The 22,456-nt window shown below is 47.4% G+C and overlaps 1 protein-coding gene across 1 annotated transcript in view; it reads right to left on the bottom strand.

Moving 5' to 3' along the window:
* Nucleotides 1-19,955, bottom strand: part of MTMR11 (myotubularin related protein 11) — a 129,703-nt gene extending 109,748 nt beyond the window's left edge. Inside the window, exon 1 of the mRNA XM_077464249.1 lies at nucleotides 19,635-19,955. Within this exon, the coding sequence (XP_077320375.1) occupies nucleotides 19,635-19,691 (57 nt within the window). The 5' untranslated portion in view covers nucleotides 19,692-19,955. The remainder of the gene's footprint in view (nucleotides 1-19,634) is intronic.
* Between the last annotated feature and the right edge of the window lie 2,501 nt (nucleotides 19,956-22,456).

The following is a 22,456-nucleotide window of genomic DNA, read 5'->3' as shown; positions in this document are numbered from 1 at the left end:
TCACAGCTGAGGGCTCTTAAAGCGGAGGTCCACCCTAAAATGGACCTCCGCTCATCGGAATCCCCCCCCCCTCCGGCGCCACAATCGGCACCTTTCAGGGGGGAGGGGGGTGCAGTTACCTGGATAATCCAGGTAACTGCACCCACTTCCGGGCTAGCTCTCTGCGGAACGGGCGTACGTTACGCCCCCGTTCCGCAAGCGCCCGCCCCCTTCAGCAAGTGCCCCGCTGCCTGCTGGGAAACACACAGCTCCCAGAGGCAGCGGGGACCGTCCGGATTGCGCCGCGCGGCTCGCGCATGCGCAGTAGGGAACCGGGAAATGAAGCCGAAAGGCTCCATTTCCTGATTCCCATACCCAAGATGGCGGCGGGACCCGGCAGCCGAGCGAGCGATCGGCTTCGGGTGCCGACATCGCGGGCGCGCTGGACAGGTAAGTGTCACTATTTAAAAGTCAGCAGCTGCAGTATTTGTAGCTGCTGGCTTTTAAAAAAAAAAAAAAACGCGGAGTCCCGGTGGACTCCCGCTTTAAAGTGGTTGTATACCCACATTTTTAACTTTTACCTACAGGAAAGCCTATAATAAGGCTTACCTGTAGGTAAAAAAAATATCTCCTAAACCTGTACGGTTTAGGAGATATTCCCCTCGGTATGCACCGCTGACTGCAGCGGCGCATGCGCACAAGGGGTTTCTCGCCGTCAAAATCCGGCAGCAGCCGAGCGGCCGGACTGACTGACTAACTGACTGGCGCGGGAGTGACGATATCACGGCTCCGGCCACTCACAGCGCCGGAGCCGCGATACCCGGAAGAAACACCGAGGGAGCATGTCAGCTCCCTCGGCGTGGATCGGGCCGGATGTCGGGGCCTCGTTCTAAGGTAAGTATTTTATAATGAGCTAGTATGCGGTGCATACTAGCTCATTATGCCTTTTGCTTTGCAGGTTTAAAAAATAAATAAAAAATGTGCGGGTTTACTACCGCTTTAAGAAGATTAACACACGCCCATCGGGACATTTTGATTACATCACAGCTGAGGGCTCTTAAGATTGACACACACCTATCAAAACATTTTGATATTTGCATAACTCCTCCCGCCGGTTACATCACAGCTTGACAGATTTGAGAGCACTGAGGCAGGGTGCTTTGATGTTTTCAGGAAGCTAGGTATAGAACCTCCCACCAGCCATGATCTGCTTGCATTGCATAGAGAAGCACAGGGACCAAGTGATGACATCACTGGGTCTAAAATAAGACATGTAAGTAAAACGCATTTTGTTTAAAAATGTCATTAGCATGTTGATGAGGTGAGAGGGAGGAGCCATGGATAACATATAAGCAAATTAAAGTGATAGTAAAGATTTGTTTTTTTTAAAATAACAAACATGTCATACTTACCTCCTCCGTGTGCAAGAGTTTTGCCTAGAACAGCCCCGATCCTCCTCTTCTGGGGTCCCCCAACGGCGCTCCTGGCTCCTTCTCTTCTCGAGTGCCCCCACGGAGAGCCATTTTCCCTGGGCGCACTCGTGTGGGTGCGCTCTTGAGTCCTGCTGCTGCATCCATTGACACAGACAGAAGAACTCAGCCCCGCTCTCCCCCAGCTCCCGTGTCACTGGATTTGATTGACAGCAGCGGGAGTCAATGGTTCCCGCTGCTATCAGTCTATCCAATGAGGACCCGAGACAGCGGCTGCTGTGCTCGTTCCCGTCACTGGAAAGACCGAATTCAGGTAAGTAAAAGGGGGGCTCTGGGGGGGGGGGGGATTGCTGTACCATAGAATGCATTCAGGTGAAAAACACTGCAGCTTTACAACCCCTGTAAAGTTTTGCTTCCCAAACTAGAATCTCCTTAAAGTGGAACTTTCATCAGATATGTTTTTTATTTTCAGTGTATGCCTGCTAATAACGTGTCAGTGTCACTTCCAGATATTTATTACCCTTCACCCACCCTGGCAATGCCTTTCATCTGCCTTATGCTCCAGAATGATGGAGCCATCTTTGTGCGGGTATCATTCAGGGTCACCACCTACTTCCTGCACTGAGATGTCAGCTCAGGGGCGACACAGTCATGGAAATCCTGGTGCATCTGCAATTCTTGGGTGACACAGATCAGCCCCTGACCTTCTGACTTGCTTCAAAGGTACAGTATCCAGTATGAGTGATCCATTGGGGGGGGAACGACGACGACTGAGGAAATGTTTTTTCCTGCCTGCAGCAGACTGGTGACTTCTCAGAATAGGCAAAGGCATTGATTAGAATTCAAGGATTGCTTTTTAGTGGTAAAAGGTGGAGCTTCTCTGAAAAAAGTAGTATACTGTGACTTCATGTGAGGAATTTATTCATGCAGTTATAGCCGAGTCCACTTTAAGCTTTTCTTTTCTTTTTATAAGACATACCCATAAAAAGAATCAGCTTAAAGCAAATAATCTTATCAATGTGTGTTACTAATTTATGGCTTAGTCCACCCAAAACTGATATTTCAGGTTTTACAGTTTTACTGGATGCTGGAGAGTTCCCACCATCCCTGTGTTGAGTTCCCGGGTCTGTACACCTCCTGTGCCCATTATGAGGAGTTCCCATCATCCCTATGCTGAGTTCCCAGGTCTGTACACCCACTGTGCCCATTATGAGGGGTTTCCACTATCCCTCTGCTGAGTTCCCAGGTCTGTACACCTGCTGTGGCCATTATGAGGAGAGCCCACATGCCCACCATCCCTGTGCTGAGTTCCCAGGTCGGTACACCTGCGGTGCCCATTATGAGGGGTTCCCACCATCCCTGTGCTGAGTTCCCAGGTCTGTACACCAGCTGTGCCCATTATGAAGAGCGCCCACATGCCCACCATCCCTGTGCTGAGTTCCCAGGTCTGTACACCTGCGGTGCCCATTATGAGGAGTTCCCACCATCCCTGTGTTGAGTTCCCAGGTCTGTACACCTGCTGTGCCCATTATGAGGAGCACCCACCATCCCTGTGCTGAGTTCCCAGGTCTGTACACCCGCTGTGCCCATTATGAGGAGCGCCCACATGCCCACCATCCCTGTGTTGAGTTCCCAGGTCTGTACACCTGCTGTGCCCATTATGAGGAGCACCCACATGCCCACCATCCCTGTGCTGAGTTCCCAGGTCTGTACACCTGCGGTGCCCATTATGAGGGGTTCCCACCATCCCTGTGCTGAGTTCCCAGGTCTGTACACCCGCTGTGCCCATTATGAGGAGCGCCCACACGCCCACCATCCCTGTGCTGAGTTCCCAGGTCTGTACACCTGCAGTGCCCATTATGAGGGGTTCCCACCATCCATGTGCTTAGTTCTCAGGTCTGTACACCTGCTGTGCCCACTATGAGGGGTTCCCACCATCCCTGTGCTGAGTTCTCAGGTCTGTACACCCGCTGTGCCCATTATGAGGGACAACTGGAATCTCGCTAGGTGCTGAAGAGGACCTATCTTGTTGATCAAAGACTTTCAGTGTTTTAGTAGAAGCAATACACAGCACCACAGAGAAAACCTGCTGACATGGGTGCCCCCTCTGTTATCAACTGCCAACCTGCAGCAGTTACAGAATGGAAAGGAAAACGGGGTTTCTCGTAAACTGTGACTCCACATAAACACAGAGCCACCTCCTAGTGCCAAGCCCTTCCTAGAATGAGCCATTCAAGTCTTCAACTGTCACAGATCTGACATTGATATTGAGGGTCACATGAACATGAAAGAATCGCGGTCTGACTTTGGGGAGGCGGGGGAAGGGTTGTTTTCTCATTTTTGGAAACAACTCTTTTTTTTTTTTTTTTGAGCCACGCCAAAACAAGAACCGAGAAAGTGAACAACATCATAAGAAAGAGGAAGCGGTATTGTTCTGGAGTTCGCAGTACATATGAAAGCAGACAGAAGGGATGATTGTGGTTGAGGGTTTTGAAAGCTGAAGTTTAATCGGCTTATATTTGGTCTTCCCTTGTTCCTCTTTTTTTTTTCCCTTCAAATAAAATTTTTCAACAATCCTTTCCCATTTTCATTGCATACTCTATTTTAGAACTAGGCCCCGTACACACGATTGGAATTTTCGTCGGAAAAAGCTCTGATGGTTTTCCCGACAGAATTCGGCTCAAGCTGTCTTGCCTACACACGGTCACATCAAATTCCGATCGTTTATAACGCGGTGACGTACAACACGTACGACGGGACTAGAAAAAGGAAGGCCAGTAGCCAATAGCTTCCGTCTCCTAGTTGAATCTGAGCATGCGTGATTTTTGGCGTGTCGGAATTGTATACACACGATCGGAATTTCCGGAGTTTTTCCGTCGGGAAAATTGAGAACACGCTATAAAATTTTGGCTGGCGGAAATTCGGACAGCTAAATTCCGATGGAGCATTTTCAGATGAAAAGCTCTCATCGGTCTTTTTCTGGCCAGAATTCCGATCGTGTGTACGCGGCATTAGAGGAGTCACTGCTGGGCCTCTATGCTTCTCTATACCAGTGTTTCTCAACTCCAGTCCTCAAGGCGCCCCAACAGGTCAGGTTTTCAAGATTTCCCTTAGATGAAACGGCTGTGGTAATTACTGAGGAAGTGAAGCTGATCAAATCACCTGTGCAAACTAATGGAAATCCTGAAAACCTGGCCTGTTGGGGGCGCCTTGAGGACTGGAGTTGAGAAACAATGCTCTATGCAATGCAGACAGAACGCGTCTGGTGGGAGGAGCCGGCGGGGGGCTGTACAGAGCTTCCTGATAACATCACAGCACCCTTTCTCCATGATCTTCCCAAGAGCCCAAATGCAAGCAGTGGGAGGAGTTATGCAAATATCAAAACATGTTGATGATGGGATGTCATTTATGATCATTGTTTAAAGTGAACCTGTCGCCCTGCACAGTCCGACTTCTCCTGATAAGACCCCCTTCCCCTCACTCATACCTTCCCCACCATGTGGCCATATTAGGTCACTGACATCATCAGCATCCCTGCCTATGTGTAGTTTGGGGGGCGGGAAATGTCCTGGCCATGGCTGATTGGCTCAGAATTGACAGCTGGCGAACCTAAGCTCCTTGCTGCTGCTGACTATTTTCTGACTTTCCTGACCTGCACACTCTCACAGGTCAGTGATGGGAAAGTACAGGCACCAGGAAGTCAGCACAAAAGCCAGGCAATCTGTATTTTCCAAACGCAAAGGCACCCGCCATGTTTTGCTCTAGTTGAAAGGTGCATTACGGATGAGTGACAGTTCAGGAGAGGTGGCTCGGTGGCAATGTACAGTTTATAGATCTGAAGGTGTGTTCAATGGGTGTGTGTGTGTGTGCTGGTTGCATACCTGAAAGGCAAGGAGGCGTGCGCCCGTGTTTACACTTCGAGCACATGATTACTTTCTCTGTGTCCTCTGTAGAAGTCACATTGTTGTCACAGAGATGACAGGTAGCATGAAGTGATCTCTACCGTAAAGTCAGCATTCAGAGTGTGTCCCCTTTAATTGTTAAGGCGCTACACTAAAGGGCAAAAGCCGCCCTGATGGGTGATGTCATATGTGGGTGTGGTCTGGGAATAAAAGGAAAGGACGAGTATTAGGAAACCTTTCTATAGTCGGGTGGCCATTAATGGCCAAAACCTTTCCTGTCTCAATGAATAGAGGGAAGGAGGTTTTAGGCTATAAGAACACGAGCATGCTGAGCTTTACTTTAGCAGCAAGATCCTGCATTTAAGTTGTCCAGATGATGTAACGTGTATATGCCTACAAGCATACTTCGACAAAGCAGCCTTTTGGTTGCCGCCCAGCGTCTTTGGTTGCTAGGATGCAGGCAGATCTTGCTGCCTAGAGTCCTATGTTGTTAGGGCATAGATGGCTCCTGCTGCCTAGCATTTTTCATTGCTAGGATGTAAGTGACCATGGCCACCTAGCGTGCATCATTTCTCAGACGCAGGTGACTATTGGATGGAGCCCACACACAATCGGATTTACTGACAAGATCCGATCGCACAGTCTGACCGTGTGTACAGGGCATAAGGCCACTTACACACGATCGGACACTCCGACAACAAAATCCTGAGATTTATTTCTGACAGGTGTTGGCTCAAACTTGTCTTGCATACACACGGTCGCACAAATTTTTTGTCGCAAATTTCGATCGTCAAGAACGCCCTGGCGTACAACACGTACGACGAGCTGAGCAAAAATTAAGTTCAATAGCCAGTGCGGCTCTTCTGCTTGATTAAGAGCATGCGTGGAATTTTGTGCGTTGGAATTGCGTACACACGATCGGAATTTCCGACATCAGATTTTGTTGTCTGAAAATTTGACAACCAGCTCTCAAATTTCTGTCGTCGGAAATTCCAACAAAAAATGTCCGATTGAGCTTACACACGGTCGGAATTTCCGACAACAAGCTCCCATTGAACATTTGTTGTTGGAATGTCCGATCGAATGTATGCGGCATTAGTGTCTTTAGTTAAAATGCAGGTAGATCCTGCAGCCTCGTGTTCTTTGTTGCTAGGAAGCAGGCAGATCCTGTCACCTAGCATCCTCTTCACGGCTGTTGCCACCCAGTGTCTTTTGTTGCTGAGACGCAAGCAGATGTTGCAGTCTAGCGTCCTTCGTTGCTAGGACATGCACGACTATTGCGGCGCAGCATCCTTAGTGTCTTTTGTTAAGATACAGGCAGATTTTGCTGCCTAGCATCCTTCGTTGCTAGGGAACAAGCGGATTTTGCCACCTACCATCTTTTATTGCTGGGAAGCAGGAGACTATTGCCATCCAGTGTCCTTTGTTGCTAGAACGCAAGCGGCTATTGAAAACCCAGCGTCCTTTATTGATGGTATGCAGGTGGATGTTGCCGCCTAGCATCCTTAATTGCTAGGACACAGGTGACAATCGCCACCCAGCATCCTTAGTTGCTAGGATGCAGATAGATCTCGCTGCCTAGAATCCATCATTGCTAGGGTGCAGGTAGATCTCGCTGCCTAGAATCCATCATTGCTAGGATGCAGATAGATCTCGCCGCCTAGAATCCATCATTGCTAGGATGCAGGTAGATCTCGCTGCCAAAATCCATCATTGCTAGGATGCAGATAGATCTCGCTGCCTAGAATCCATCATTGCTAGGATGCAGGTAGATCTCGCTGCCTAGAATCGATCATTGCTAGGATGCAGGTGGCTCCTGCTGTCCAGCATCTTCCGTTGATAGAGGTCAAGTAGCTATTGCCGTCTGGCATCTCTCAATGCTAAGATGCAGGTAGCTCCTTCGACATAATCATAGAGTTACAGATAAACCAGTATGCTGGGAGGTCACACACTTTACACACAAGCTACTTTAGCTTCTGTCTTGGTGAAATGAAAATTGCTCCCTCCTAATCCCGCAATCTGCGCTCTACACTTAACCCCTTCTCCACCAGCCCAGCCCAGCCGCACCATTACAAGCCAAAAGGAAGGGCAAAGTAAAGGGTTAATCAGGAGCCCCTGTAGACATTCCCCGCTGAGGATTACAAGGGGGGGATTCCGGCCCCAAATGGCGTCTGCAACAAACCATTTCTTAATGAGGGATTACACAAAAACATATCATCTAATGACCCCTCCCTGCAACACCCGCCCCATCCGCTGGGAACTCGGCTCATACACAACTAGGGTTGTCACACTTTTTTCCATCGCGTTGATTTTTTGTATCATCAAAAAAATATTTTAAAAGCATCCACTACCAAAACATTTTTTTTGTTGTTTTAGATACATTGGCGATGAGTAAGAAACTCTGTCGGGCTTCTATAGCTGTCACCCTCTCTATTTTTAGTTTACACAATAGTGTTGCAAAACACTCTTATGCCCTGTACACATGGTCGGACTTTCCGACTACAAAATCCGTCTGGATTTTTTCAGACGGATTTTGGCCCAAACTTGTCTTGCATACACACGGTCGCACAAAGTTGTCGGAAAATCCGATTGCTCCGAATGCGGTGACGTAGAACACGTACGACGGGACTATAAACGGGCCAGTAGCCAATAGCTTTCATCTTGTAATCTTATTCTGAGCATGCGTGGCACTTTGTCCGTTGCAATTGTCTACACACGATCGGATTTTGTTGTCGGAAAATTTTAGATCCAGCTCTCAATCTTTGTGTGTCGGAAATTCCGCCGGAAAAAGTCTGATGGAGCCCACACGCGATCGGATTTTCCGACAACGCGATCCGATCGCACATTTTCCGGCGGAAAGTCCGACCCTGTGTACAGGGCAATACTGTTTTGTATCCAAATATCCAAGTAGCTCAATAATCTTGTTATGAGCGATACAGTATATCAACAGCAAAATAAAGTGGTAACAATGTATCAAACCTCTGATCCGTGCATTATTGCTATCCCCAGGCTTGTAACCGACCCTCCAGCCTCTAGCCCACCAGGCAGTATTAAGGCTTATGAATACGTGCTTATGATTTCACGTCGGATCTTGCTGACAGCTCCTGCCACCTATCATCCTCTGCTGTTAGGATGCAGGTGGCCCTTGCTGCCTAGCGTCCTTTGTTGGTAGGATGCAGGCAGCTTCTGGTGCCCAGTGTCCTTTGTTGCTGGGAAGCAGGTGCCTCTTGTTGCCTAGTATCCTTCATTTTTAGGAAGTAGGTGATTTCTTCCACCATGCATCCTGTATTGCTAACATGCAGGCAACTCCTGCCACCTATTTTCCTTTGTTGCTAGGATGCAGGCGGCCTCTAGTGCCTAGCGTCCTTTGTTGCTAAGAAGCAGGTGACTCTTGTTGCCTAGCGTCCTTCATTTTTAGGAAGTAGGTGGTTACTTGCACCCAGAATCATGTATTGCTAAGACGCAGACAAATTCTGCCACCTACTTACCTTTTTTGCTAGTATTTAGGGGGCTCTGGGTGCCTAGCGTCCTTTGTTGCTAGGAAGCAGGTGGCTCTTGTTGCCTAGCGTCCTTAATTTTTAGGAAGTAGGTGGTTACTTCCAGGAACACTGCAAATGGAAACAGAGGTGCCACTCTAAGTGCAGTATTAAAAGAGTGCTTTAATAAAAGCTTATAATTTCGTACCCATAAAAGTACACTAACAATAGGCGTGTAAACAAGAAACTGCCAAACATCCATGGAGTGGATTCATTCTGTGAACTGGAGGACGGTGGTATTCAGTAGAGCAAACTGGAACATACACTGCTGATACTTCCAGTTGGTGGATCGCACGCCGACAACCAGGGGAATGAGGTCACTTCTGGGTGCTGGAGCGGATGGACGAATAGGCGACGCGTTTGCAGGTGGCCTCAGGGCCTAGCATCCTTTGTTGCTAAGAAGCAGGTGACTCTTGTTGCCTAGCGTCCTTAATTTTTAGGAAGCAGGTGGCTCTTGTTGCTTAGCGTCCTTCATTTTTAGGAAGTAGGGAATTACTTCCACCCAGCATCCTGTATTGCTAAGACGCAGGCAATTCCTGCCACCTATTTACCTTTTTTGCTAGGATGCAGGCGGCTTCTGGTGCCTAGCGTCCTTTGTTGCTAAGAAGTAGGTGACTCTTGTTGCCTAGCGTCTTTCATTTTTAGGAAGTAGGTGGATACTTCCACCCAGCATCCTGTGTTGCTAAGACGCAGGCAACTCCTGCCACCTATTTTCCTTTGTTGCTAGGATGCAGGCGGCCTCTGGTGCCTAGCATCCTTTTGTTGCTAAGGAGCAGATGACTCTTGTTGCCTAGCATCCTTTATTTTTAGGAAGCAGGTGACTCTTGTTACCTAGCGTCCTTTATTTTTAGGAAGCAGGTGGCTCTTGTTGCCTAGCGTCCTTCATTTTTAGGAAGTAAGGCATTACTTTCACCCAGCATCCTGTATTGCTAAGACGCAGGCAATTTCTGACACCTATTTTCCTTTGTTACTAGGATGCAGGCGGCTTCTGGTACTCCTTTGTTGCTAATAAGCAGGTGACTCTTGTTGCCTAGCGTCCTTTATTTTTAGGAAGCAGGTAGCTCTTGTTTCCTAGCATCCTTCATTTGTAGGAAGTAGGTGGTTACTTCCACACAGCATCCTGTGTTGCTAAGACGCAGGCAACTCTTTCCACCTATTTTCCTTTGTTGCTAGGATGCAGGCGGCCTCTGGTGCCTAGCATTCTTTGTTGCTAAGAAGCAGGTGGCTTTTGTTGCCTAGTGTCCTTCGTTTTTAGAAAGTAGGTGGTTACTTCCACTCAGAATCCTGTGTTTCTAAGACACAGGTGCCTCTTGCCGCCTATTCTCCTTTTTCTGTTGCCTGTTGCCCTTTGCTGTGAGGAAGCAGGCAGCATATGAGCAATTTAGCTTATTTTTGTTAAGGTCCTACGGTAATTGTTATCCTGCTGCATCAATTTTGTAATGCCCCATGTGTGTCTTTGCTACCTAACAGCCGTCCAAGTTCTCAGAAAGAGTGTGGAGTGTTAAATCCATGCAGATGAAAAACGTGTTGCCTATAGTTCAGTTCTACTTTAAGTCTCGGTCCGAGCAAATAGCACAGCACAACGCGCGGTAAAAACTGCGTAAAGCTTGTCGTCCGGAAAGGAGCAGGAGTTACTTCAGGGTGGCAAACGCACATAGGGCAGCCCATTCACTTCAATAGGCTACCCTATGTGGGACACGTATTTCTGTATGTATATTGCGCTCTAAAAATCACGAGGTTTGAACAGGACCAGATGGGCCATACGGGCCCACACATACTGCAGCTTAAAAAACGCCTGCTTTACAGGTGTTGGAACTTTCTTTTTCTGCCTCTAAATGCCCCTCTGTGTTAGCCTAGGTGTCCATACACACATAGACCTTTACAGGAGTTTAGAGGCAGAAAAAGAAGACCCACCAAAGTCGTGTTCAGGAGAAGAGCTTTTGAGCATAAAAAGAAACACACATAAACGTGCTTTAGCGCTGGCACGTTTATACGCGTTCATGCTAATGGCCAGAATAAATTAACATTCTGTCCAATAGAATTTATTAACACCGAACGCTTGAACGTGCATAAATGACCGTGCATGGAAAAACGGGGCTTTTTAATGCATTTTTTTCTGCTGCTAAACTCTTGTAGAAGAAAAGGCGCTGGAGAGAATACAACGGGGCTATTTACTAAAGGAAAATCCACTTTGCACTGAAAGTGCACTTGGAAGTAAAGTCGCTGTAGATCCGAGGGGGACATGCAAGGAAAATAAAGAACAGCATTTTAGCTTGCACATGATTGGATTATAAAATCAGCAGAGCTTCCCCTCATTTCCGATCTACCCCTCAGATTGAGAGCGACTGCACTTCCAAGTGTACTTGCAGTGCAACATGGATTTGCCTTTCGTAAATAACCCCCATTGAGTTATTTGTATGTGTTCATAAAGTCCTCTTCATTTTGACACACTCAGCCAAACCAAAATTAAGAGGGCGACTTCACAGAGGGGATTGTGGAAGTCATATTATTCCATAGCCAATGTGATGAATGTAGACGAATCACATGAAACTCAGCAAGTCCAGCCAAAGAAAACATTTCCCCCAAATCACTGCATTACATAATACAAGTTATATAACATTCTATATATATACATATTAATATACAGCTCTCTCTATGCCTGCTGTTCCAAGTGTGTGTCTCTTTCTCTCTCTCTTCCTCTCTCCCCTCTCTTCCACTCCCTCCCTCTCTCTCATTTGTTATTTCTTACCCCCCCATCTGTCTCTCTTCCTCTTCCCCCCCTCTCTGTCCTCTCTATCGCCCCCCCCCCCCCTTCTACCTCTCTCCTCCTCTCTCTACCTTCTCTCTTCCTATTTCTCTCTCCCCCTCTCTCTTCCTTTCTATCCCCCCTCTTCTCGCTCTCTCTCTTCCTATCTATCCCCCTTCTTCTCGCTCTCTTCCTATCTATCCCCCCTCTTCTCGCTCTCTTCCTATCTATCCCCCCTCTTCTCGCTCTCTCTCTTCCTATCTATCCCCCCTCTTCTCGCTCTCTTCCTATCTCTCCCCCTCTTCTCGCTCTCTCTCTTCCTATCTATCCCCCCTCTTCTTGAGCTCTCTCTCTCTCTCTATCTATATATCTCCCCTCTCTTCCTATCTCTATCTCTTTCTCCCCCCTCTCTTTCTCTCTTCCTCTCACCCCCTATTCCTCTCTCTCTCCCTCTTTCCCCCTCTTCCTTTCTCTCCATCTCTCTTGCTCTTTCTTTCTCTCCCCCCTCCGTTTCTCTCTCTCTTCCTCTCTTGCCCATTCCTCCTAACCCCTCTCTCCCCCCTTTCTCCCCCCCTTCCCTCTCTCTTCCCCTCTCTCTCCTCTCTTCCTAACCCTCTCTTTCTCCTCTCTGCTTAACCCTCTCTTTTTCTCTCTTCCTCTCTCTCCCCCTCCTCCTCTCTTTCTCTCCCTCTCTCTCTTTTCCTCTGTTCTCCTCTTACTTTCTCTCCATCTCTTTCGCTCTCGCGCTCTCTCTCTTCCTCTTCCTCTCTCTCTCTCTCTTCCTCTCTCTCTCTTCCTCCCCCTCTCTCTTCCTCCCTCTCTCTCTCTCTCTCTCTCTATTGCTCCCTTTCTCTCTCTCTCTCTATTGCTCCCTCTCTCTCTCTTCCTCCCCCTCTCTCTCTTCCTCCCCCTCTCTCTCTCTTCCTCCCCCCTCTCTCTTCCTCCCTCCCTCTCTCTCTCTCTCTCTCTCTCTCTCTCTCTCTCTCTCTCTCTCTCTCTCTCCCCCTCCCTCTCTCTCCCTCTCTCTCTTCTTCCTCCTCTCTCTCTCCCTCTCTCTCTTCTTCCTCCTCTCTCTCTCCCTCTCTCTCTTCTTCCTCCTCCCTCTCTCTCTTCTTCCTCCTCTCTCTCTCTCTCCCGCTCTCTCTTCCTCCTCTCTCTCTCTCTCCCTCTCTCTCTTCCTCCTCTCTCTCTTCCTCCTCTCTCTCTCTCTCTCTTCCTCCTCTCTCTCTCTCTCTTCCTCCTCTCTCTCTCTCTCTTCCTCCTCTCTCTCTCTCTCTCTCTCTCTTCCTCCTCTCTCTCCCCCTCTGTCCCCCTCTTACTTTCTCTGCATCTCTTTTGCTCTTCTCTCTCTCTCTCTCTCGTCTCTTCTCCTCTCTCTATCTCTCTTCTCTCCTCTCATCTTTTCTTCTCTCCTTCTCTCTCCTCTTATCCTTCTCTTTTCTCTCTCTCTCTCTCTCTACACGTTTTCTTCTCACTGAAACTTTTTATATCACATCCCACCAAAACTCCCCTATGTGATACAATTTTGTTGTGACAGGTTCTCTTTATTAAAACATCAGGGGGTCTATGAGACCCCTGATGTCTCACCTGCCCTCCATAGAAGGTGTAGAAGTGCACAGCCAACCCGGAAGTGATGTAATACATGTTGTTTCTGGGTTCTTACTGGTTAGGAGAGATCAGCAAATGGAAATTCACTGATCTCCCTCCTGTCTTCCCAGCATCACTGAGGTATAACAAAGGATGAGAAAAAGCAAAATGTATTTTTAATAATGCATTCGTTTAGGATTTGCAGACAACAAGATCTTCTCCTAAAGATTCTTTAGGGAATAATTACAAAAAAAAAAAGGCTTATTTAATCATCAGCCAAAAGTTGGTAAAACATTATACAACTTGATTACTGAGGATATCATGGATATTGTAAACGAGTTATCAATTACTACATAAGACGTTTTAGATTACTCCCTACAAATAGGATTGATGAAGGTGTCAGGCCACATTCACACGGCTGTAAGAATGTTACTAATGTTAATACATGTGTTTTCTAGGAGAAAAGTTCCGTGCGTGATGATCAGTAAAATACTTGCATATAGATGTGTTAAAACGCGTAAAGACGCGTATGCTTACATAAATTTATATGCTTAAGCATGTAAAGCGCATGTTCTTAGATGGAGATTTTTGGATTCTGTGTTACACGCAAACCTTTTTTATTTTAGATATAGACAGAGTAGGGGAGGAATAGAACCCCTGTCAGGATTTTACTGCTATCAAAGGATGTATATTTGACCAAGGCCTCATTCACACATTCGCTTATACAGGTGTTTTTCAATTACGGATCTGGATGCAGCTGCATTGTTTTCATTGGAGCCAATTGCACAGGTGCGTAAACATGAGCTGCTTTCAGGCCAGTAACACGGAATGCAAAAATCTGCGTCTAAGAACATGTGCTGTACACTTTACGCACAAGTTTGTAAGCGCATATATTAAGTCACAACAAAGGGGAAAAGTAAAGTATCAAAAAAATCTAATTATGTAAAGTACACAGGGCTGCCATCGGGGGGGGGGGGGGGGGGGCAGCCCATACACAAGTAGGGGGGCCCGGGCATCCCAAGGGGCCCGGCTTCCAACCAGCAGTTGTTGCTGGGTCCAAACCCCCCCCCCCTTTCGTGCGCTGTGCCCAAAAACCCAGTCAGTGCCCCCTGATGCCACAGCCGTGCCGGTCAGCAGCAGCACAGGCTGTGCAACAATCAGCTGTCCCTGAATGTACGGCGACTGACAGCATCCACTGCCGCCGCCCGCTGTTTCTCCTCCAAGCCTATCTGGTTCAAGTGCCCAGCCTTTCAGCTTCCACCTGTTCTGTAGTCGAGTGCTGCAATGAGAAGCAACAGATTCTGCTGTAAGCTGGGGTCTTCACAATACTCCCTTCTCCCCTTCCACTACCCCAACTATTCTCTTAAACCTCTCCACTGTCCTTAACCCACTCTGCTCTTCCCTTCTAACACTGGGAAAGGAACTATTGAAAGGTAATGGACTATAGGGACTCTTTTATATAAGGTTTTTTTTTTTGGAGACCCTGATGTAAGGTTGCTTTAGGGACTCTAATGTAAGTGGGCTTTAGGGACTCTAATTTAAGGGGACCTTTAGGATCCTAATGTAAAGGGAGACTTTGAGGACCCTAATGAAAGTGGGGTCTCTGATGTAAGGGCGAACTCTGGGGACCCCGATCTAAGGAGAGGGAACTCTGGGGACCTTGATCTAGGGAGAGGGGATTCTGGGGACCCTGATCTAAGGAGAGGGACTTCTGGGGACTCTGATCTAAGGAGAGGGAACTCTGGGGACCCTGATCTAAGGAGAGGGAACTCTGGGGACCCCAATCTAAGGAGAGGGAACTCTGGGGATCCCAATCTAAGGAGAGGGAACTCTGGGGACCCCAATCTAAGGAGAGGGAACTCTGGGGACCCCAATCTAAGGAGAGGGAATTCTGGGGACTCTGATCTAAGGAGAGGGAATTCTGGGGACTCTGATCTAAGGAGAGGGAACTCTGGGGACACCAATCTAAGGAGAGGGAACTCTGGGGACACCAATCTATGGGGAGGGAACTCTGGGGAGCCCAATCTAAGGAGAGGGAACTCGGTGGATCCTGATCTAAGGAGAGGGAATTCTGGGGACTCTGATCTAAGGAGAGGGAACTCTGGGGACACCAATCTAAGGAGAGGGAACTCTGGGGACACCAATCTAAGGAGAGGGAACTCTGGGGACACCAATCTAAGGAGAGGGAACTCTGGGGAGCCCAATCTAAGGAGAGGGAACTCTGTGGATCCTGATCTAAGGAGAGGGAATTCTGGGGACACTGATCTAAGGAGAGGGAACTCTGGGGACCCTGATCTAAGAAGAGGGAACTCTGGGGACCCCGATCTAAGGAGAGGGAACTCTGGGGACCCCGATCTAAGGAGAGGGAATTCTGGGGACTCTGATCTAAGGAGAGGGAACTCTGGGGACCCCTATCTAAGGAGAGGGAATTCTGGGGACCCTGATCTAAGAGGAGGGAATTCTGGGGACCCCGATCTAAGGAGAGGGAAATCTGGGGACATTAATGAAAGGAGGGGGGAACCTGGGGACCGTGATGTAAGGGGGAGAAACTTTTGAAACCCTAATGAAAGGGGTAAACTCTGATGTAAGGGGGTCAGGCCCAGGGGCCCAGGCCTAAAGCTGTGTAAGGGGCCCCAACATTTCTGGTGACTGCCTGTATGTACATAAATGCATCTTTACACGTTTAAATGCATCTAGTATGTTACTGATCAATTTGCCGGAGCTTTTCTCATAGAAAACACATGTAATAACATCAGTAACATGTTTACAGCCACGTGATTAGGGCCTAAAGCTGGCCATAGATGGTTTTGCAAATCGCTTAAAGCGGTAGTAAACCCGCTAATTTTTATTTTTTATTTTTTTTACCACCTGCAAAGCAAAAGGCATAATGAGCTAGTATGCACCGCATACTAGCTCATTATGAAATACTTACCTTAGAACGAAGCCCCGATATCTGGCCCGATCCACGCCGAGGGAGCTGACATGTTCCCTCTGCGTTTCTTCCGGGTATCGCGTCTCCGGCGTTGTGAGTGGCCGGAGCCGCGATATCGTCACTCCCGTGCATGCGCGCGGTAGATTTCATCCCGGGCCGGCCGGCCACTGCCGGATTTTCAGCCGAGAATCCCCTTGTGCACATGCGCCGCTGCAGTCAGCGGCGCATACCGAGGGGATTATCTCCTAAATCGTACAGGTTTAGGAGATATTTTTTTTACCTACAGGTAAGCCTTATTATAGGCTTTCCTGTAGGTAAAAGTAAAAAAAATCAGTATACAACCACTTTAATTCCCCTCTATAAAAACACTCCCCTGCCGAGAGAATACAATGATTATTGCTGACTATAACTGCTGGCAATAATTGCATGGAAAATCTGACAGGCTGGTTGCACCCAAGTCGTTTTATAGATCAACTTGGGTGCATTCACCCTGACCATACACGGTTCAAATTTAGGCCAGTCCCTGCTGAACCGTCCGAGAATTAAACCAACTCTGACTGGTTTTAGTCTCCACTGTTGTTTGCTAAAATGATAATATACTGATAGATCTTTATCCCGTATATATGGAGTCATATATGTACATACTTTAAATGCAGTAAAATCCTGACAGGGGTTCTAGTCCTTCCCCACTCTATCCATATCTAAAATATAAAAAGGTTTGGATATTTAGATATATTTTATACACACTAGTATGTCCAAAGGCATGTTGTTGGGGGTTTAAAACATGTTTTTAGCTCCCCCAACTGCCCCCTTCATTCTTACGCTGCAATGGCAGCGAATGGAGGTGTTCATATGCCAACATGTTGCGGGTGGTGAAACCAATTCAAGTAAATCTGGAAGTGCAGCCAACACTCTGCAGTGCATATGGTTGCGCCACAATTGTATGCCAAAAAGGACTTTAAAACAGGGGGGGGGGTCATATCACCTCCTCACCACCTGTCAATCACCTCAGAAAAACTGCTGACCGCCCATCACAACCCAGCTCAAACATTTGACCAATCCCTATGGGAAATGGTATTTAAGGCTCACCATATACGGTACTATCTAACAGTACGATCTCTGTACAATCTCCTTAAGGCTGGGTTCACACTGCTGCGGGGGGAGATCCGGATGTGATTCGCACCGCAAATCACATCCGATCTCCGTAGCGATGCGAGTACAGCCATACAGATAGTATGGCTGAATTCGCATCGGTCCCGCAGCAAACTCGCACGGGACCCTTTTTTTGGTCCGCAACAGAATCGGATCGCATGGGGGTTCACACCATGCGATCCGATTCCTGTGCGAGTCGGCAGATCGCACTGCGATATGCGGACGGATCTGGGGGTGTCATTAACATATCATTGACACTCCCAGCCGTCTGCATAGGGCAGTGTGAACTGCCGGCGGGAGTAATGCGATGCGGGAAAACGCCGCGGATTCGCGGCGTTCCCGCATCGCAGCGGTGTGAACCCGGCCTAAGGGTCCATTTACATCTAAGCATTCCATGAACACACGCGAAAACACTTGTTGCACTTATTGCAATTTATTGTTAACGGCGCCCTAGTTTTGTGCTACTCTTTTTAGAACTTTTTTTTTAAATGTCACAAGTGGCATCTCATTCAGTTCTTTTGGTCACAGCGCCGTGTGAGGTGGTGGATTGCGTCGCAGCACACTTGTTCTGCATGCTATGCTTTTTTTCATGATCACACCACTACAACTTGGTGGAATGAACTGGGCTCATGGCGAACAAGGCTTCCTGCCATGTCTTGTGTTGGAATTGCGATGGTTGCCTTTTCTTATGTTGGGGCTGTGCTGGGGGGGGGGACCTTGTCTTACTTTGGCATGCACCGGGCATCTTGTCTGAAGTTGAGACTGCACGGGGCACCTTGCTGTACATTAGGACTGCACTGAGCACCTTGTTCTATGTTAGGAGTGCTTTGCGCACCCTATCTTACGTTGGGACTGTGATGGGCACCTTGTCTTATGTTGGAACTGCAGTGGCACCTTGTTCTACAATGGGACTGCAATTGTCTTACATTAGGACTTTGCTGGGAGCTTTGTCTTATGTCGGGACTGCGCTTGGGCACCTTGTCTTGCATTGGGTGCCATGTCTTATGTCAGGATTGAACTGGGAACCTTATGTTAGGATTGCGCTGGTCACCTTGTCTTTTACATTGGGATTGCACTGGGCACCTCATCTTATACTGGGATTGCGCTGGGCGCCTTGTCTCCCACTGAGACTGAGCTGGTGCGCTTTGTCCTACACTGGAACTGGGTTTACGCCCCTTATATATTGGGACTATGTTGGGCACCTTGTCTTGTGTTGAGATGGCACTGTGCGCCTTATCTCATATTGGGATTGTGCTAGGCACCTTGTCCTAAGCTGGGACTACTCTGGGCACCTTGTCTATGCCTTGTTCTACATTGGGACTACACTGGGCACCTTGTCTTACATTAGGATTGTGCTGGGCACCTTTTTTTTACCCTGGGACTGCGCTGGGCATCTTGTCCTACACTGGGACTGCACTGGGCACCTTGTGTTTGCCTTACCTTTACATTGGGACTACACTGGGTGACTTATCTTACATCGGCATTGTGCTGGGCACCTTGTCCTATGCTGGGACTGCTCTGGGCACCTTGTCTATGCCTTGTTCTACATTGGGACTACACTGGGCACCTTGTCTTACGTTAGGACTGCGCCGAGCACCTTTTCTTACCCTGGGACTGCGCTGGGCATCTTGTCCTACACTGGGACTGCACTGGGCACCTTGTGTTTGCCTTACCTTGCTTTACATTGGGGCTGCACTGGGCGACTTATCTTACATCGGCATTGTGCTGGGCACCTTGTCCTATGCTGGCACTGCTCTGGGCACCTTGTTTATGCCTTGTTCTACATTGGGACTGCTCTGGGCACCTTTTGTTTGCCTTGTCTTACGATTGGACTACATCGGGCACCTTGTCGTACGTTAGGACTGTGCTGGGCACCTTGTCCTTGCCTCGTCTTGTGTTAAGACTGTGCCAAGTGCCTTGTCTTACATTGGGACTGCTCTGGACACCTTAACTTTTGCCTTGTCTTATGACTGATCTAGGCACCTTGTCTTGTTTTGGGACTGCTCTAACCACCTTGTCCTGCGTCGGGACCGCCCTGGGCAATACCAATGCAAGTGGTGTGAAGGAGCCCCCAAAATTTGCAGACAAGCAACACAATCTTTTACTAGACGGACTTGAACTTAGAGCTAAGAATAACATAGGCGTACAGTGAGCAGTAGATTTTGTTAGGCGTCTGTACACATCGGACCCGAAAGGGGGGCAGCTGCTATGGTAGAGAAGGAGGGGGGGGGGGTTGCCTCCAATTTATTTCGGAATGTGATCAGCAGCTCTTTTACATAATAGAGCTTCTCTTTCGGCCTCGGTGAGCCCTTACGCAAACTGTCCCAGATCACAAACCAAGGAAGAGAGATATATAAGAAAGGGACTTACCATGATCTCTCGGGGGTCCTGCTTGAGGGTGAAGGTGGTCTTGGGTCTGGGCAGCATGGTGCCAGCTTTGGAGCTCTGTAGGCAGGAGAGAGCTGTATAAACAGGCAGAGTCAGCCTCTTTCTGCTGTTGCAGCTTCCATGGTGACAGTATAAAGAGGACTTTGTTCTGCTGCTGTGCGGAGGAGAATAGTCCTGGGAAGGGGCCGGGGACAGTTAGTCACCCCAAACAGCACTGAGAAGCCTACAGCAGGCAGTGCCGAGTGTTGTGTTGCTGGGATTCCCGTTGATAGAAAAGGGGGGGGGGGGGAGGTTACAGCCTCCCTCCCCTGCGTCTGCTTTTCAGTCTCATTGCCATAGTGAAACTGACACTGTAACTATGCGCTCCAAACTCTTAAAGGGGAACTTTCTGTGCTTTCCGTTGCTTAAAATGGAACTTAGCCCTAAGCTAAAAAAACGGAAAAAAAAAACTTGCGAACAGGAAGGATTTTTATTGCAAAAGAGATGTATTATGTATTGTTTGCAATAAAGGCTTATTACAAGACGCTTCAAGCTGGCCGTACGTGGTTTCGATTTTAATTCCAACGTTCGTAAGGAAATGTAAAAAAAACTTTTTTCGTCCAAACTATTGTCGAGTTAACTAATTCAGTTCAAAATCCCTTAACATTTCTGCCAGACCTGCCGTTTGAATAAAATCCTAGGCGTAGTACACATAGTTTATTGCAATAGGTGCGACTCTTTCCGAACGAAAACCACATTCACAGTTAGGGCTCATTCACATGGGTAGCCTGGGGGCGGTCAGAAGTAGGTGGTTGAGACCTGGTTTTACCCCCCCAGCTACTTCTGATCCGGGCCAATTCTGACATTCCTCTCCTATATGTAAACAACGTAACTTTTTTTTTTGCTAGAAAACAACTTATGCCGCATACACACGACTGGACTTTTTGACAGCAAAGATCCGATGGAACGAGTCCGTCGGACAATTTGATCATGTGTGGGCTCCAAAAATCCGGTGCACTTTAGAAATAGAACATGTTTAAAATTTTCCCATTGGACCGAGAAATCCGTTCGTGTGCATGCTAATCGGACGGACAAAAAACGACACTAGGGCAGCTATTGGCTACTGGCTATGAACTTCCTTATTCTAGTCCGGTCGTACGTTATCGCATTCAAATCCGTCGGACTTTGGAGTGATTGTGTGTGGCCAAGTCCGTCGAAAGTCCATCGGGAAGACTGTCGGACCCAGTCCCTCAAAGTCCGGTCGTGTGTACACGGCATTAAAATCCACAAACCTTATACTTTTTTTTTCTTTAACAGGGGCCCTACAGAATAAAATGGTGGGTGCTACTTATTTTTATGTTACACGATATTTGCGCAGCGTTTTTTCGAATGTAAATTTTTTTGGAACAAATACATTTGAGTTTGAAAGCGGTAGTAAACCGCATAAAAAAAAATGTGTGGTTTAGGTCATAATGTGCTAGTATGCATCGCATGCTAGCATTTTATGGCAGACTTACCTGAAAACAAAGCCCTGAAGCAGCGGACAGTCACCGCTGAAGGCGCTGCCATCTTCACCCGATCTTCCTTCTGGGTTTGTGGGCTTTGGCGATATTTATGACTGACTATCGCTGTTTATGACAAAGCTCTAAAGGAATGGGATGGGTATGTCGTTCCTTCAGTGCGTAAATATTTCCTAAATGGGGCACATTTAGGGGATATTTACTATACTTATAGGTAAGCCTAGGCTAGGCAGCTTATAGGTTTACCTATAGGTGAAAATCATACAAGGGCGTTTACTCCCACTTTAATGGAAAAAACACAATATATAACCTAATTTTTGGATAAAATATAAAAGATGAAGTTATGTTGAGCAAATAGATACCAAACATGTCGCTCTTTAAATTGCGTATGGCCGTGGAAAGGGCAAAAAAAACGACGGTACCTAAAAATCTCCATAGGCGACGCTTTCAAAGCCTTTACAGGAGTGATACAGGACACAGGAGGTCTGCAGCTAGAATTGTTGCTCTCTCTGTGACATTCCAGGCGATACCTCACATGTGTGGTGCAATTGCTATTTACATATGTGTGCAAGACTAACGCACGCATTCGCATTTGCGCACAAGCACGGGGGGGGGGGGGGGATGGAGGTACTTTCATAATTTTTTTACAAAAATGTATTATTGATTCTATTTACGTTTTTTTTTATGCTGTCTCTTTAATTTTTTTTAATCACTTTTATGGCCATCCCAAGGAATGAGCAACATCCCCTGCAATAGCATGGGCTGTGACAGGTCCTCTTTTATGGAGCGTTCTGGGGTCTATTAGACCCCCAGATCTCTCATCTGCTCTCGAAAACATCTGATCAAACTGATGGTTTAACCGCTTCAGCCCCAGGAGATTTTACCCCCTTCCTGACCAGAGCACTTTTTTGAGATTTGGCACTGCGACGATTTAACTGACAATTACGCAGTCAGGCAACACTGCACCCAAACAAAATTGACGTCCTTTTTTTCCCCACAAATAGAGCTTGATTTTGGTGGTATTGGATCACCTCTGCGGTTTTTGTTTTTTGTGCTATAAACAAAGAAAGAACGACAATTTAGAAAAAAAAAAAAGCAACATTTTTTACTTTTTGCTATAATAAATATCCCCCAAAAACATATAAAAAAAACATTTTTTTTCCTCAGTTTAGGCCGATGTGTATCCTTCTACATATTTTTGGTAAAAAAAAACCTGCAATAAGCGTATATTGATTGGCTTGCCCAAAAGTTATAGCATCTACAAAATAGGGGATAGTTTTATGGCATTTTTATTATTCATTTTTT

The sequence above is a fragment of the Lithobates pipiens genome, unplaced genomic scaffold, assembly GCF_037356315.1.
Source record: "Lithobates pipiens isolate NorthernLeopardFrog02 unplaced genomic scaffold, aLitPip1_a1.2 Scaffold_30, whole genome shotgun sequence".
NCBI classification, from domain to species: Eukaryota; Metazoa; Chordata; class Amphibia; order Anura; family Ranidae; genus Lithobates; species Lithobates pipiens.
The sequence above is the reverse complement of the archived record's forward strand: the minus strand, read 5'-3'. Positions and strand labels throughout refer to the sequence as shown.